General features: G+C 42.8%; 2 protein-coding genes across 5 annotated transcripts; one reads left to right on the top strand and one right to left on the bottom strand.

Annotated features, from left to right (window-relative positions):
* Positions 1–855: 855 nt before the first annotated feature.
* LOC110981875 (N-acetylglucosamine-1-phosphotransferase subunit gamma-like) lies at positions 856–12,413 on the top strand. The gene is made up of 11 exons (XM_022239863.2): positions 856–1,015; positions 2,068–2,131; positions 3,219–3,283; positions 4,159–4,213; positions 4,619–4,702; positions 5,315–5,408; positions 6,088–6,202; positions 6,879–6,961; positions 7,611–7,760; positions 8,967–9,042; positions 9,736–12,413. Exons 1-11 carry the CDS (start codon positions 976–978, stop codon positions 9,780–9,782), a joined length of 873 nt encoding a protein of 290 aa, XP_022095555.1. The 5' UTR covers positions 856–975; the 3' UTR covers positions 9,783–12,413.
* LOC110981874 (alpha-2,8-sialyltransferase 8B-like) lies at positions 12,172–16,185 on the bottom strand. Of its 4 annotated transcripts, none has more exons than XM_022239860.2 (4): positions 16,042–16,185; positions 14,699–15,062; positions 13,679–14,281; positions 12,172–13,407 (listed from the first exon to the last, which is right to left on the bottom strand). In XM_022239860.2, exons 2-4 carry the CDS (start codon positions 15,028–15,030, stop codon positions 13,140–13,142), a joined length of 1,203 nt encoding a protein of 400 aa, XP_022095552.2. In that variant the 5' UTR covers positions 15,031–15,062; positions 16,042–16,185; the 3' UTR covers positions 12,172–13,139. The 4 variants fall into 4 exon arrangements, with proteins under 4 accessions (XP_022095552.2, XP_022095553.2, XP_022095554.2 ...); XM_022239861.2 differs by having other exon boundaries at positions 14,699–15,049; positions 16,042–16,175; XM_022239862.2 differs by having other exon boundaries at positions 14,699–15,049; positions 16,046–16,144.
* Between the last annotated feature and the right edge of the window lie 108 nt (positions 16,186–16,293).

The raw sequence follows: 16,293 nt of genomic DNA, 5'->3' as shown, positions 1-16,293 counted from the left end.
GTGGTTGAACTGGATATGAGGTGGATTTTTAAACATATAGGGAAGACGGGGCGGCCTCATCAATACGGCCGTTTCCAAATAGTGCGCCACCAAGAGTTTGCAACGCGTTGGCCAATCATGATGCCCGAGATTTGTCGACCCAATGCACGTTACGTTTGGAAAGGGTCGACAACTTCGCGCGTTATGATTGGTTGCAGTCTCTTGGTGGCGCACTATTGTGAATCGCCCGTATTAATGATGTAGTGTGGGCTACTTGTTGTATCATGTTTCAAAATGGCGATGAGCTTTTAAGGTTGATCATCTTAGGATAGACATCACACACAAACGTCATGGGTTAAACTACTAAAAAAAATGGAAAGAAAATGAAAGAGTCGGTCATGGGCTTTAAAACGGTGTCTACACCTGAGGAATTTGAAAATAGTTGAAGCGGGTAGGCCTATTTATCATCATGCATCTGCCATGCTCGTGGCTGGAAGCCACTTTAAGAGTGTTCTGACTAAATCATGCTCACCATGCTCCTTCTTGGTCACGTAATAATTTGCAGGACAACCTAGCCTAGGACAAAATAACCCAAATTCTACAGGCGCATTTAATCGCCAGCAAAGTTTAACTTTATGAAGCGCAACCTTTGCGCACACACATATACCTTTTACCCGACGTTGATGTTATATTAAGATTTTGTCTTTTTTATGTCTATACTGTATGCAATTTTTTTTTAACCCTTGTAAATTTGACCTGCGAAATAATAAACGAAATGAAATGAAATAATTATGCGCATGGTGCCAAGTTTGCACTTGACAGCGCCCTCGTTCTAATCAACACGTCTCCGTTTAGTCTGGTTCCCGGTCCTGGTACCTGTTGTCGGGTCTGTAGCATGCATGTTAGGTTTGGATTGTTGTTCCCCATGATCGATTGCGTACGCGTAACCGTACGGACTGTTATGCTCCAATTGATCCCTATTTTAACGCGTTCGTGATGTTACTTTTTGCGATCTTGCCCGTCTTGCTGATTTGTGGTAAGTCTTCGAAGTTTTTCTTCCTTACAGCAAGTATAATACGATGCCTACTTGCCTTTTCAATCGCCCCAAATCTACTTCCTGAACAGCAAGGCACTACTCCGTTATCAGGTCATGTCCGAACGGGAGCCGGGCGGACGTCGGACCCCACACTCAGTTCTGAGGCTACTCTGTAGGATTTTGAGCATTCCACCTTCTTGATGGTTCCACACTCTATCTGGCTATGGCATTTTGAGTGTTGCCCAGCAATCGTACCAGATAAAACATCCGCTGGCGCTTGCTTAAGCAAATCTTCCCCTGACATGCCTGATAGGCCTACAGAACCATGATGACATATATCATATGGAACTACGGGGTACGGTTTGACTTCGAGTGTATTTTGTAGCGTTTAACCTAGGCCTACCCCCAAAACTGCGTGGTCTGATATCTGCCCCGCTTCAACCTGGGAGCGGGGCAGACGTTGTACCCCACAGTTCTGGGAGTAGCGTTTAACCTATATCCTTGGCCAAAAATGCATTTTTTCTACCATCCCTACCTCTCATCCCTCGACGATCCACAAACATCTGCATTCTCTGTGGCCATCCGTCATGTGACAAAAACAGGCGTAGCGTATTCACGTAACGAACATTTATGTTGATTTATATACCGGTCCCGATAATTCCAACTACTCTCGTTAAGATTATGTATAGAGACATCTGGAAAATCTGTGGTCAGGGAACCACACTAAGCACATATCGGCCCGATCATTTTGGAAGCGGGGGGGGGATGGCAGTGTCTAATAATGAATTAATGCAAATCACCTGCCAAACAAATAATAATAGTTTGAAATCAATGCCGGTGATATTTCCATGTCAAATAACAAAGGTCAGATGTAACAGGGACACCATAATGTCACACTTTTAGACCCCTAATTTCTGGAATTACCCACGAACTACATGTAAGTGCAAAGTCTTCACCTCCATGTATTTAAGTTCAAAGTGAAGAGCGGGTAGAGATGAGAAATTACGGCAGTTTTTCCCCACCCAAGTAACTCTGTTAAACTTTTCCCACAGATGTGTCTGTGATATCTGCTCGTCAAGTGAAGATGCGGATGGTGAATGAACCAATAAATACCGGGTAAGAAAACAGAACGTTTACTCTTGTCCTAATCATACCCTCCAAAATGTCCAAGATGGGCTACTGTAGACTAAACCTACTTCGATACCTTTCTGAAGTAAAATACCCTTTGACCGTCCATTGTGTGTATGAGATATGTACAGTTTGCAATAGATGTAAAAAGTTCACGTGCTTTTGGAGTGAGCTGTCAGTATTCTGCAGAGTGCTTGGAGTGGTGTCTACCCAGTTCACCGGTGTCTACCCAGTTCACCGGTGTCTACCCAGTGCACCGGTGTCTACCCAGTGCACCGGTGTCTACCCAGTGCACCGGTGTCTACCCAGTGCACTGGTGTCTACCCGGTTCACCGGTGTCTACCCGGTTCACTGGTGTCTACCCGGTTCACTGGTGTCTACGCCGTGCACCGGTGTCTACCCAGTTCACCGGTGTCTACCCAGTGCACCGGTGTCTACCCAGTGCACCGGTGTCTACCCAGTGCACCGCTGTCTACCCAGTGCACCGGTGTCTACCCAGTGCACCGGTGTCTACCCAGTGCACCGGTGTCTACCCAGTGCACCGGTGTCTACCCAGTGCACCGCTGTCTACCCAGTGCACCGGTGTCTACCCAGTGCACCGGTGTCTACCCAGTGCACCGGTGTCTACCCAGTGCACCGGTGTCTACCCAGTGCACTGGTGTCTACCCAGTTCACCGGTGTCTACCCAGTGCACCGGTGTCTACCCAGTGCACCGGTGTCTACCCAGTGCACTGGTGTCTTCCCAGTTCACTGGTGTCTACCCAGTGCACTGGTGTCTACCCAGTGCACCGGTGTCTACCCAGTGCACCGGTGTCTACCCAGTGCACTGGTGTCTACCCAGTTCACTGGTGTCTACCCAGTGCACTGGACAATATTGCAAAGTAAACTGTTCAATTTGTTGGATTTTGAGGATTCTCATACCAAAGGTTTTTGTGGCATTTACTACAAGGTGCCTAGGTAAGAAAAAAAAAACCTGCCCATAGATTTTCAAGGGGGGCCATCCAGGTTACAACATTTTTGGAAAGTGAAAGGCTCTATGCTCAATAAATTTTATTTTTGTCGATCTGTCTTTCAGGCAGACATGGGGGAATAATGAGCCAGAGATTCTCAAACCCAAGGTCAAACCAGCCAACTTTTCCGGTAGGTCAAATCATACCAATAATCGACAGTGTTTCAACTTTAACACGGGGAAGGAAAAAAAAAACCGAGTTACCGTGGCGTAGGTAATCCACTCCGAATTGAAATACCCCAGACACTGACAAATAGGAAGAGACGAGTTGGGAATTGTTTCCTGTGGGTGCATGGCATATTCACAGAGTGTACATGTACATACCAACAGAAATTGATCGTGCATGCTCAGCATGACTGAGCCAAACATGCATGATGCTGTGTGTGAACACACTGAGTTCCTGGGACCCCAGTCACCAGTTAGTGCATATATGTGCAAGCACACGTATCTGGGTCAATTAAAGAGAGATGGGTCATTCCATGAGGTTGGGCCACAATTTGTGACGGTGTCCTTGTTACATGGGTTCCGTAAAAATAAACAGCTATTTCCCTCTGTGGATTCCAAATTGACATTGTTATACATCTTGCAAGGTTGAATACCAAGGTGTGTGTTATTTTTACAGAGTAAACGACCTACTCTACAGGTCATGACAGACAGTAAAAGTTACCCATGTAACAAGGACACCCTCACAAATTGTGCCCCAACCTCATGGAATGACCCATCTCTCTTATTGACCCAAGAGCAGAGAGCATGCGAAGAAGGGCAGTGGAACAAGACCTTCTAATGACTTGTCAATGAAATCACCTTTAAAATGCAATTGATCATCAGACACACAACTGGTTTTATATCCATGTAGTTGGACTACTAGGAACACCCTGATAAGTTTAGTTCTGAGTCAGTCTATGCCAAATTACTGAAATTCTGACAATGTTTGTTGAGTATTTAACTGATTTGGTTTTTAAGGAAGGAAGAAAAGTTTGTGGACTCAATTTTTTTTTAATTCCAGGCCCCCCTCATCTCAAGAGACTGGTTGGAAGGTGCTTCTCAAAAACAGTTAATTCGTAAGTCACTTTTTGTCAGTTTGTCATCAGTTTTTACAGTCTTCATTTTCCCATTGTGAAAAATATCTGAAATACGTTCTTGGTGTTGTAGTTGGGAAAAGTAAGTTTCAAAAGTTCAGCAAAGGCATTCAGATAGTATGTGTCTGTTCATTGCATGAATTGACTGACTTTTAACTGTCGATATTTGAGAAAACCAATGTGCCTCTGTGCCGTGATGATGTCACACTTCGTTCACTGTTTAGCCATTGGGCTCCACCATCCACTGATTACCAGAGGAGGCTTCATATGGCTTCATATTAAACCAAGTGTCCAACAGCATGTTTTCACTCAAACACTTTTATTAACTTACATTTAACTTGTGCCTGTGTGAATTTCATAAAAACTGATCTTTTTTCTCACCACAAGGTACAAGTACGAGCTGTGTCCATTCCAGAATGTTACTCAACATGAACAGAGCCTAAGATGGAACCCCTACAGTGGCATCTTAGGGTGAGACATCGGTCTGATTTCCTGAAAGAATGAAAGTAAAATCACGAGATGGTCTTTGACCAACGGAGTGTATGATAGTAAAAACAAAAGTCCAGTCTGGTTTCTGAATTCTGCTAATTTGCATCAGAGACTAGAACTTGCTGGAGGTTTTTATGTGAAAAACAATTTTTGCTTGGTGGATGACCCTGATAAATATTGTCAGTTCATAAGAGCAAGGACTTTGCCATCCATCAGACAATATGAATGCTAATTTGCAGTAAAAAAGATGTTGAAGGTCTTAAGGCTGTTGTGTTCAGTAAAGCCACGGTACAAGGAAATTAAGAGCAATTTCTAGTGGGCAAGATGCCACTTGCCCCCCTCTTAAATGGCAGCGGATTTGCCTGGAGAAGCATTTTTCCTACGTTTGTTTTGTAAACACAATTCTCTATATCTGAACACTTTAGATATTTTACACATTTAAAGAGACGGGCTTGTATAAAATGACAGCTCGCTCCAGTAGTGGTGATGTACGTATGCCTACACATGCCACCTTGTGACAGTTGCAATTCTATTCTCATTTGGGGGGAATGGGTCACGGTGAAAAGAGGCTGACATTTACCTCTGTCCTGACAGGATCTGGCAAGAATGGCAAATAGAAGGAAACGTCTTCAAGTCCATGTTGATGACAGAAGGGGACCAGTGCTTGGACAAGAGCAGAAAGGTCACGGTGAGTCACTTTCAGATTTTCTGTCCTCTCTTCAGTTCCACTGTAGAGGTGACAGTGGACAGTCTACAGATCGTTGCCCCTTTATCTTAACTGCCTGGTGGTCCTGGCCGGTGGTTTCTCAGCCACTGTAAATCCATGCTGAGTTCCATGACTTAGCTAATCAAGGCATTCTGTGCCAATGATAACCTATCCGTGCTCACAATGCACATGTAAGATCTTTGCCAGAGGCCGGTTATCACTTTGGGTGAATGTGGAAGCGAAGCAAATTTGACCGCACGAAGTGTTTGCTGCGAAGTTCACTTCAAGTAAGAGTTGAAATGCGTTAACCTATTGCAAATTCACAGCATGAAGATCTGATCAGACGTTGCCACATCAGGTTTGTGCCTGCTTTTGCACAAAGCACGAACCGGCCTTAATGCCGTCATCACACAATCCTTAGTTGTGAGATGCACTCAGAGCGCACAGGCTGAAATGTCTCGCTAAACAGGGAAATACATATAAGCGTGGGTAACAGCCCTTGCGGAATTTCCGACTTTAAAATTTGTCCCAGATCCTAGTGGGAATTTCTCAACTGCACTGCATGTCACTCACTGGAACCATATGCAAGTTTTCCTGCTTGGTCCTTCTGCAACCAGGTTCATACCATGAGATTTTATGGCACTTTTGTCTCCTTTTGAAGGTTCACCTGGAGTGCGGCGCATTGAACTCCATTACTAATGTGTCAGAGCCAACAACATGTGAATATGCCATTGTGTTTGTCACACCATTAGTGTGCCATCCGCATTCCTTGCTTGGTAAGTAATGTGGAAAAATAACATGACCAGAGTATTATAGCAGGGTTTCCGCAGCCTGGAAAAGCCATGAAAAAGTCATGGAAATTTGTTTTCATTTTCCAGGCCTGGAAAAGTCATGGAATATTGTACAAATGACTGAAATCAGGGAAAAGTCATGGAATCTTTCAAACATTGTGTGTGATTTCTATTATCAGAAATAAGTGCATAAAATGTGTGATTTTATTCGCAACTTTAAGAGCCTGAATATTCCAAAAAATTGGGTTATTGGGTCGTGGAGTTTTCTAATTTGGTCTTGGGAAAAGTCGTGTAATTTTAATTGCCCTTTAGGTGCAGGAACCCTGTTCTAGTCCTGAACGGGAACTAGTTTTTTAACCAAAAAAATTTCACAAAAGCACAAGCAAATGGCATATATTTGACTTCAGCATCACAAGAAATATACAGGTCCCCAAAATGGTTTCCCATGTAGCCAACTGCATAAAACTGAAATCAATCATTGCTTTCAAGTATGCGTTGAGGTGGTCTGTTCTTTATCTAGTTTTTGTCTTTTCAAACCCCCCCCCTAAATTTTTTTGGGATTCCATACTATTTAATCCTCAGTTGGTCTTCGTGTTCTTTTGTAAGAACCTAGCTAAAACAAAATTCAAAACACCACTGCTGTCGATGCTTCCATTTGCAGTTTACCCAACTCTCTCTGAAGCACTCAGAAGTAGATGGGATGAAATTGAAGGAGAATTATTCAACGAGGAAATCACATTACAGGTCAGTGCAGCAACACATTTGCATCACAGGCTGGACCATATTGTAATTAAAAGGAGAATCACATGCTCTTTGATTCGTCTAAAATTGTGCACATAATTGAACTAAAATTGTCATGAAAATTTGGGCAGTGGTACTACATGTGAATTACTCTTGGCCGTCAAGATCATCAGCATGATGATTCCAAATGTTGATTTCTTGGTATTTTGTTGATTCCTCTATCTTTGGATGGCTTTACGAATTGTCATGGACTTTAACATGAGTGACATTATGTAGTTGCCATTGGCCATTCAGGGTTACCTCTTGTGTTGATCTAAGATGACTTGATGAATAATCATGAGTCTTAAGTTATGCAATTGTTAAAATGTTGTTTCCATTGGCCATTCACGGTCATCTCTGGTATTTATCTTGAGATGATGTGATGAATAATTATGTAAAGATTATGTCATTGCAGTTGGCGATTCAGGGTTACCTCTGATATATATATCTTAAGATGACTTGATGAATAATCATGAGCTTTCATGCAGGTATTATAATGTGATTGCCACTGGCCATTCAGGGTTGCCTCTTGTAATTATCCTCACATGAGTTGATGAAATAATCATGAGCTTTTATCTGAATGCATGAATGCCTACTGTGCTTGGTGATTCAGGGTTACCAGAAGAAGCTGACACAAATCTTCCAAGATGCAGGGTATGTTCTGGACCCATCCAAGAGAGAGCAGCTCAAGGCGGCCACGAAAAGCGACCAGCTCCTTGCGCCCCAGGGAGACGGGTTTGAGACGTTAGAGGCTTGCTCGGCGGTGAGTGGACACACTAGTGGGATGATTGTGATATTGTGAGGAAACCTGGCTGGTTGATTGGTTTCGTAGAAAGGAAAACCTCTCCTTCAGCCCAGTCGTCTAAATTCAATTTGGGGGGGGGGGCTGGCTTTTAATGACACATCTAACTCTTCATTGGTATTCGTCTTGACATCTCACTTGCCAAGCATATTGTCTTCCCTTTCCGCACTTACAATATTATGAAAGTTAACGTGGCTAAATTATTTTTCATCAGACGTGTCTGCTTCATGAGATACCAGCTGAAAGATCTCTTGATTAGGACCTAAAAACCTGGCCTACCGTTCCAACACCAGGCTAAAGTTGATGCATCTCATCCACTGCCAATACTCATACTTCCAAGTGATCCAAATTAATTGAAAAATTATGTGCAGAAAGTTTTGGTAGATAGGGGACTAGACCTCCAGACTTGACATTGTTTATGTCTATAGCAGTATCATTTCCCAGGTAATAGTTTGTCATTCTTCGGGCTGGTTTTGGAATAATGGGTCACATATAATTCAATACTACTTTGGAAGACAAATTATTGAATCCGTTCTAAAACTCTGAAAGCGACAGAAGGAAAGATTTCAGAAGTCAGAATGGGTCGTACTGATTGCTATTGTAGGGCTGAGTCAATTCAAATAATTCACTAGTCAAATATTCAACCTTCAATTCGATTGAATATCTGAATATTCAGTTGTACTGACCAGCAGATTGTTGAGGAACAATCCATGTACAAATCAATTGTAATAATGCACACAATTGTACATTATGATCAGTATTATAGCTTCTCACATCTAGGAGTATCTCCAGCCATGATTTAGCAAGATGAAGAGATGAACAATACTCCTTGCTCTGTTGAAAATTTCTTTTCCTTTTAAATTGTTTAATAAATAATGTACTTTTTGAATCGTTGTTCTTTTGAATTTGCTTGAAACAAGCCTCCATAGTGCAGTTTTTCTCATTTAAAAAAAGGAAATTCCCTGTTCCTTTTCATGAATTTTGCATTCGAATGTTCAAATTTGGAAAACAATATATTGATAATATTCAAATATTTAATAATGGTCGAATATTCGGATATGCGGCACAGCCCCACACCATTGTTGGAAAGCTTTTCTCAGACTTCTCAAGTGTGGTTTTAGAATTCAGCAATTGGACTGATTATTCTGTTCTTTCTGTTTCGTCCAGGCATACGCAGTTCTTGAAGAGGAGATTCGACGATTGAAGGCACAGCTAGAAAGGCAAGGACAAGGACAAGGCCAAGGTTAGCAACAAGCAGTGAAGCTAGGTCCTTACCTCGAAAAAATATCGCGAGTGCAAGAAGTCTTTGCTACTTCCTCATGATCTCTCTGCCTTCGTTCTTTTGGAACATAAATACTCCACTTTTTAACAATCCAAATTATTGGATGTACATGAAGAGGAGTTTATTTAGCCGTTGAAAACTTATTTTTTCTTGATAGAGACAGCGATGAAAAGTATCAGGAATTGGTTTGAGATGTTTGGGGTATAGTTTTTCTTCTGTGAGGGTGATAGTAATGTTGATGTGGTCTTTGTTTCATGGTTTTTGTGGCAAAAATAGATATTTTACTGTAAACTGTGGCTGCGTACTGATGCTGCATGTTGTGGGTATTTTTACACTTGGGCATATATACTATTCAAAGTTGCATGTTATTGTAAACTCTCCCATGCATGGTTTAGAATGGGGACCCTTTGCTATAGCAGACATGATATGTGTATGTGTTCTTGTCACCGATGCTAATAGCTTGAATTCACAACACTCACCGATTTCATATGACTCTCCGTGACTTGCCACTTTGGCCTCGCGCAACTGTCAAGGTGACGTAGGTTTTCACCTTGATCAGGTGTCGTGAACCTTTCTTCCTGAACGAGGTGTGATGCTAATCTCACTGATCATCAGTGAATCTAAGCAGATTAGTCATCTTGTTTGACTGTACAGATCCTGAGGAAAATCCTCTGTTCAACTTGGATAACATCTACACGTGAGGAGGCTGCAACGTCAAGGCCACACTGCATGTCTTTATTTTGTGTCGAGAACCATTCAGCTATAAATAAATCACAAGACCTCAGACAGTCCCTGTCAGAGACACTGTGAGATCTTCCAGAACACAGAGCCGTGACTACATGTGTACACAGCTTCAAAGCTGGCTTCTCACATAGAATCACAAGGTATAACAACAGTGTCTTTAGTATGGAGAATTCAAATTTTTATGTTCATGTGAATTTAAAGAACTCAGTGTACCAGATTGAATTCAAATTTAACTCGCAAAAGGCTTATTTGTGACCCTCAAAAATCTACTTACTTCTTAGCTTTTAAAGCCCCATATCCATTTGCCGGAGTGGTGGTTTAACTATAGCTTCATGGTGCATACTTACATGTGTTGTGATTGCATCCAGTGTATAAACAAGATTGAATGCATCAAAGTTAACAAATGTTTGGGTGGCGGTTTGAAAGATGGTGTATATATTTTTATTGACAGGTTTAAGTTTGGAGTTTGAGAGCATGGCTTCAAGTTCAAATTATTATTATTATTAAATATTTATTTTCAGTAGTAAGTATGGGTGATACTTTGTACTCCTGGCAGATTCACAACAACTTTCTTTGCATGGAAATGTATATCTTTGTTAACAAATAAGGGTGGATACTTGTGAAACTCCTACTTATGATTCGTCATGTGGCATGCGGTGTTGTAGGCGAGACCATTTAAGACCTTCACAAGACCACACAAGACCAGCACAAGACCTCCAGTCTGAATTCAAGCCACAAGCTTTCCAAATGAACTGCAGCAAAAGCATTCCTTTGTCATTGTTCACCCTGTTACTTGTGACTGGTCCTGTGCATGATCTTGTGATGGTCTCAACTGCAACACTAGTGGGATAATTAGGGGGCAGAAAGAAAACCGGTGTGTGATTTCCCACACTAAAAACCCAAAATCACATTTGAGGAATACATTGCCGAATGCAGAAATCTCATTCTGCTTACCCAGGGTACAGGGATTTTTCGGTGTGAAGGGCGAGAGAAAACCACCACAGAGATATATATGAGTGGAAAATCTTCTTGGATCAAGTAGGGGCTAGGTAGATATACTGGGGTCACTGTGGGTTCACCACCTCACACGTGACCGTTACAGTTATGATCTGCACGATGCATACATTGATTAAGTACTTCCCTACTTCCCTCGTCATAAGTGAGGTATGCAGAAATCTCTCCAGTTATCAGGCTGACCGAGGAAGGGGATTAACAGGTTGTTTGGGCACAGTTGATTTAACTGTTGTACCACTGAGGGAGATTGGTTGTATTTCGTGACCAAGGGGGCTGCTTGTGACATTACAATTTATGCACAGGCTGCTAGTGATGGTTTGATGTCCTGACTTGGTTGTAAGCAATCCATCCTTTAATCTTCCCCTTCCCCTGGCATTACAGAGCTTTGAATCATCCCCGCCATCATTTAATCAGATAGCTCTAATCAGAACCGAACTGGCAGAAACAAAGACTTGCCCAAGGCAAAAAGTACTCAATCCAGTGCAATTCAAAGGTGGTCATAAGTCAGCGGTTCTGTAATCATGATGCTCATCTACACTCTGTTGAGTTTCCATGGGGCAGGCATGCGTTTCTCCTGCCCGCTCATCCTTTGTTCTGTCTTCAGAATCCAGTCACCTCCCCCCCTCCCCGCAGGATTCTTTGGGGGGGGGCATATATTATGGTACCTTGCAACCAGAGCACAGGTATTCAAAGCAAGCTACAATTCTTTGGCTTATCTCTGTGCCTTTTTCCTGTCAATGTTGGCCTCTATAATCAGATCAATCTTGTACACACTAGCAGATCCAGGGGGCCATTCCCCCCCCATGAGAAAAACTTGTTTGTTTGTTTGTTTGTTTTTAAATAATCAAAGGACAAGTTTTTTGGTCCATGTCATTTCCCTGCCTTCCAAAATTCTGTAAATGTAGCTTTACCCACAAGCATCATGAAGGGTTACATAAAAAGTTCTAATCGCCCCCCCCCAAAAAAATATATATGCCCCACCCCCACCTCAAGAGTTGGCTCTGGATCCCCCCCCCTTGCTCGTATACAAGTCAGGGGTGAGATTTGTCAGAATTTGTCCTGATTTCAGGATTTTTGTTCACCTCAGGATGTCCCCAATTTCTGGACGGTTCAATCAATCAGTTTAAAATCCGGAATATACTGGGGTCACTATGACAGTACATAAAATAAGGTGTTTTTACACAGAACAAAAGAAGTGTTTATTCAAAGGTATGTCTTTGGGCAAACAACTAATGTGTACCGTAGACCCTTTGCTGCTGTGGTCCCCCAAATTCTCTGGTGGCTGTTTCGTGGATATTTAATTTTCCTCCAATCTCATCCCTGACAAGTATATTAATGACAAACCGCCGTAAAGAGTTGCCAGTTTATTGTCACTAGAACTTTTTCGTACAAATTTCATATCTTTTGGACAGTAAGAAAAAGTGTGCAGTTTGTTACAAAGCTTTTAAACTGGGCCCAACCGGCATATTATGTTTTTGATTTTTTTTTTAAATATGTAAACTCTTGTTTCTTTTCTTCCCATGGTTAAGACTTGTATATTTTTTGGAGAAATAAAAAGACACTGAAACTTAAAACGGAATCTTCCAACACTTCCATTATTTCAGTTCGCAGCTTTACAGCTATGTTCGAATTGGGCTGTTTGAGGTATAACCACGCCCACTGCATACTGGATTCTCTCGTTTAGCCGAGAATGTGGATACTTAAGTGGATCACACAGAAACGTTACAGATGGACAAATACCCGGGCATTTGGGTCTATGTTTATTTTTGTTGAACCTGGTGAGACTTTGTTTTCTAGGCCACCTGTGTATTTTTATAATTTTTTTCTCTTTTAAATCTTCGATCCAGCCAAGGTGACAACTTCTCACCCCGCCAGCTGTACATTATTTCGATTTGGCGGCCATTTTCGGTGTTAGGTTGGCTTGTTGCCTTAGTAACATTCTCAGTTCATACTTTGTCCTGACTCTCCAAGGAATATCGATGGGACTGGACGTTCACCGGGGCATGATAGACGGATTATCGGTCAATTTCTGTGCGTTACAATCGCCTCAGAATTGCGTTTCCAATGGTTGCACGACGTGCTTACGCTGTTTACGATAAATCTGACGGAAAGGGATTTAGCAAAAAGATGTTGGTGCCACAGCCCTTGGAGAACGCCCCCGTAGAAGAGAAAATGACCAGAGTTAACCTCCTACATTCAGAGGGAAAGGCTGCAAACAAAATTTTAATTTCGGGAGTATCCATCACGATCACATTTTCCACGATAGCCTTGTTACCCCGTTCCCCAGTATATGTTTTACTTCAGTCTGCTGTTTTGCAGGGCTTAATCTGTATCTTAATCTCTCCCTTTGCCTGGAGGTCTTGAAGTTTCTGGTACTCCAGCCAGAAATCGTGCTTTGCCGTTTGATACTTGAAGTCGACATCTTCGTAGTAATGGTGCTGAATTTTCTCGCCGTTGGGGCCTTCTCTGGATGGATAGAAACCGTACAGTGTTATGTTGGAGCAGAAAGTTCTGGCCACCACGAACATGTCGAAGCCAAGTGTTGCGTAGCCCTCCAAACCCCACTCTCTGTAGAGGGAACAAAACGGAAAGAAGTATGATTTCTTTCCCCGGCGCAAGTTTGGTTTACTATGGGTTTGGTCATGTTTAATCAAGATTTGATCACATGACAGCGGGCCAATAGTAGGAGTCAGACATCTAGGTTTTCGAACTTGTCCGAAGCCAAGGGTCCAACATTATTGAATGACAAACCTGTACAAAGTTATACGAAACGTAAATGGCCCACGCAGTGTTTTTAAGTTTATCAACTTGACCTGAATCAAAGTTTTTAAATGCTTACCTCTCGATGCTAATCGCTTTCCAGCCGAAGGCCATTTTAATGTTCATGAATTTGTGATCCTTGAGGGTAACTGCCAACTTCCGTATAACCTCCCGCTGGTACAACTTACTGAGCGATTTCGGATACCACAGAATCGACTTTTGAAGTCTGTGTATGCGTTCAAGAAGTATCCTGTTGTCCAGGTTGGTGGGGCCACTTTGCACGACAGAGGAGTACAGCCTGCCGAGCGTCTCCCAGTTGATAGCGGTCATGTCCGTGTGCTGGCCCACATCCGTCTCGTAACCCTTCACGGGAGCCAGGTTTGCCCGTAAGATGAAGTCGTGGCCGTCGATGGCCTTCCCGCACCCGCTGCCCAGGAGGATGCCGCTGTTACCCACCACGGCGCACTGCCTCTGCCGCGGGAGGAGGAACATGTCCGGAAAGTGGTCGTCCATGTCACACTCTTCCACCTCCTGGAATTCTGGCACGGTTTGGCCGTCTGCAGGCTTGGACACGTAGAGCACCGGGTGGGCGTTCTGACGGAATTTCATGAAGCTGGTGGGTGTATCATCTCGATACACAAGGATGGCTTTGTCTATAGGGTAACAGTCGCCACCCAACCCGCTGTAAACATTTAACGAAACAATGGAGGATTTATCCATAGAGTCTTTTTATTTTAACAACAGATTTCAGAAAAATAACTGTTTTTCCCAAACACACGGAAATTAGTTCTTGAGTTCTTGAACTTCACGCAAAAGGAAATGCATTCTCACCGATTTCCATTCAGCACATGTACATTAAAAGAAAAACCGACACAAAACAAGAGATTATAGGGAACTTGCAAAAAGAGGTGACATACCGTGAAGGAGCTTTTTTATTTTATCGAATCAGTACTGATGACTTGAGTAATTCTAGCAGACTATCATTTGAAAGGATTTTGTTTCTACTTTACAGAAAACACATCTATCTACTGTCAAACAGCACACAGCTTTGCCAATTTAATTCTGTATTTTGGACAGCGAATATTTACTTGTCACACACCTTGTGCACACTTGCTTGCAGTGCAAGGATACGGGGATCAACCTCTCTGTGGGCGGGTTATCCTCGTCCCGAGGGGGTACCTCAATCATCTCAGGAGTGGCTTTCGGGGGGGTACCGATCCGCATCCCAGCAGGGTGGTGCGACCTGTGCACGCTGTGCACGGCTGCATCCTGCGCGTACCGACGCCCAAAGAAGTGGCGGTTGGCCAGGGAAATAATCACCACGAGACTGACCAGTGCGACCACCGTGCAAAACCTGGCCAGACTCATCCGCATTGTACCGGCTCGGATCTGGGGTTTGAAGTTTTTTAGGTCGGCCAGTGTAGAAGGCATGGGCTTCACAGGTCACTACCTGAAGAATACAGCTGGAAGTTAAAACAGTAGTAGCCTTGACTAACATTTCAAAAATTATGCTGTACATTTTCAACCGAGGGACTCATTTTTCCTTAAGCACAGCTATTTATCTGCCTAGTCGCGTAGCTTTTACACGTGTTTATTTCATTGATTTTAAAGCAATTTCACGGACAAAAAGTAACAATTGTGTCGCTCATTTAAGAGTCTGCCTGAAATCCATGTACAAAAGTCACTTTTCTACTTCAACTTACTGTAGTCACAAGTTATTTGTGCACTTGAGTCTGTTCTCTGTGCGCTGAAAACGGTATCTTTTGTATGAATCACCGTCAGCACATATGCGCTCAACTCTTTCTCGTCATTATAGGTTCATTTTCTAATGGAACTCAAATCCCAAGGACAACATTTTGGACAGTTTAGTCGAGGAAAGCTACACTGAAATAGCATACAGAAATATTCCCACTGCACAACATCAATAAAGAGTGAAAATGCATTTTTAATATCACGGGTTTTAAAATAGTCTGGAACTGCACGCATGCGTAGGCCTATACGCGCGTTCTTCATGCGCCGGGCAAGCTCCAGTCGAGTCATCAACGTCGTTTGCATCTGATCTAAAAGCCTAGTAATGCGACAATCCCCTGCGGTTCCTCGTCTGCCAGATTGTGTAAACCGCAGGTCTTTTGATGTGATGTAGAACAACGTGAAACGAAAGACTTCAATTTCCTTCTGCCTTCCGTCTACACATACGCAATTCATCGTACGTGCATGTTTATGTACCTTAATTGCAGAGTGTGCCAGTGTTTCCATTAATTTTGTATACGCGGCGGGGGTACCCGGTGTATGGTGCACTGCGAAATACGTGCTATTGCTGTATGCAGTAGATGTTCATAATCATTTGACCTCCATAATTTGTACCAAATCTAGTAACCTACAGTTTTGTCCTCCTTTTCTGGTGCATAATCAAACTTTGCATGGAAACCGTCATCAACATACCTACTCTTTCGATGATCTCTGTGGTTGAGTAGGGACTGGACTCTTTGTTAAGCGCTGTAATGTTGATGCAGGCACATCTCATGATGCCGCGTCGCCATTTTTCTTGTATTTATTTCAAGAGCTCAAAGTCCAATAGTCGCGCCAGTAGAGAGCACTGAGGTGGCGCTGGCCGGCCTGGAAAAAGACATTAATCTAAACACCTTGTGTTACAGCCAACGTTAGCAATTGCTCATATGCTCTGGAATGTTTACT

This window comes from Acanthaster planci, linkage group LG07 (assembly GCF_054643075.1).
Source record: "Acanthaster planci isolate LZ-2023a linkage group LG07, COTS_SCS, whole genome shotgun sequence".
NCBI classification, from domain to species: domain Eukaryota; kingdom Metazoa; phylum Echinodermata; class Asteroidea; order Valvatida; family Acanthasteridae; genus Acanthaster; species Acanthaster planci.
Note: the sequence above shows the minus strand (reverse complement) of the source record. Positions and strands in the feature narration are given on the sequence as shown.

Excerpts from the sequence above, each read along its gene's own strand:
- LOC110981875 (XM_022239863.2), top strand. The coding sequence starts at position 976 with ATGTTACTTTTTGCGATCTTGCCCGTCTTGCTGATTTGTG. Across the intron at positions 1,016-2,067 it reads GCCCGTCTTGCTGATTTGTG|ATGTGTCTGTGATATCTGCT; the intron begins GTAAGTCTTCGA and ends CTTTTCCCACAG. Across the intron at positions 5,409-6,087 it reads ACAAGAGCAGAAAGGTCACG|GTTCACCTGGAGTGCGGCGC; the intron begins GTGAGTCACTTT and ends CTCCTTTTGAAG.
- LOC110981874 (XM_022239860.2), bottom strand. The coding sequence starts at position 15,030 with ATGCCTTCTACACTGGCCGACCTAAAAAACTTCAAACCCCAGATCCGA. Across the intron at positions 14,282-14,698 it reads TGCAAGCAAGTGTGCACAAG|CGGGTTGGGTGGCGACTGTT; the intron begins GTGTGTGACAAG and ends AAATGTTTACAG. Across the intron at positions 13,408-13,678 it reads AAAGCGATTAGCATCGAGAG|AGAGTGGGGTTTGGAGGGCT; the intron begins GTAAGCATTTAA and ends TTCCCTCTACAG.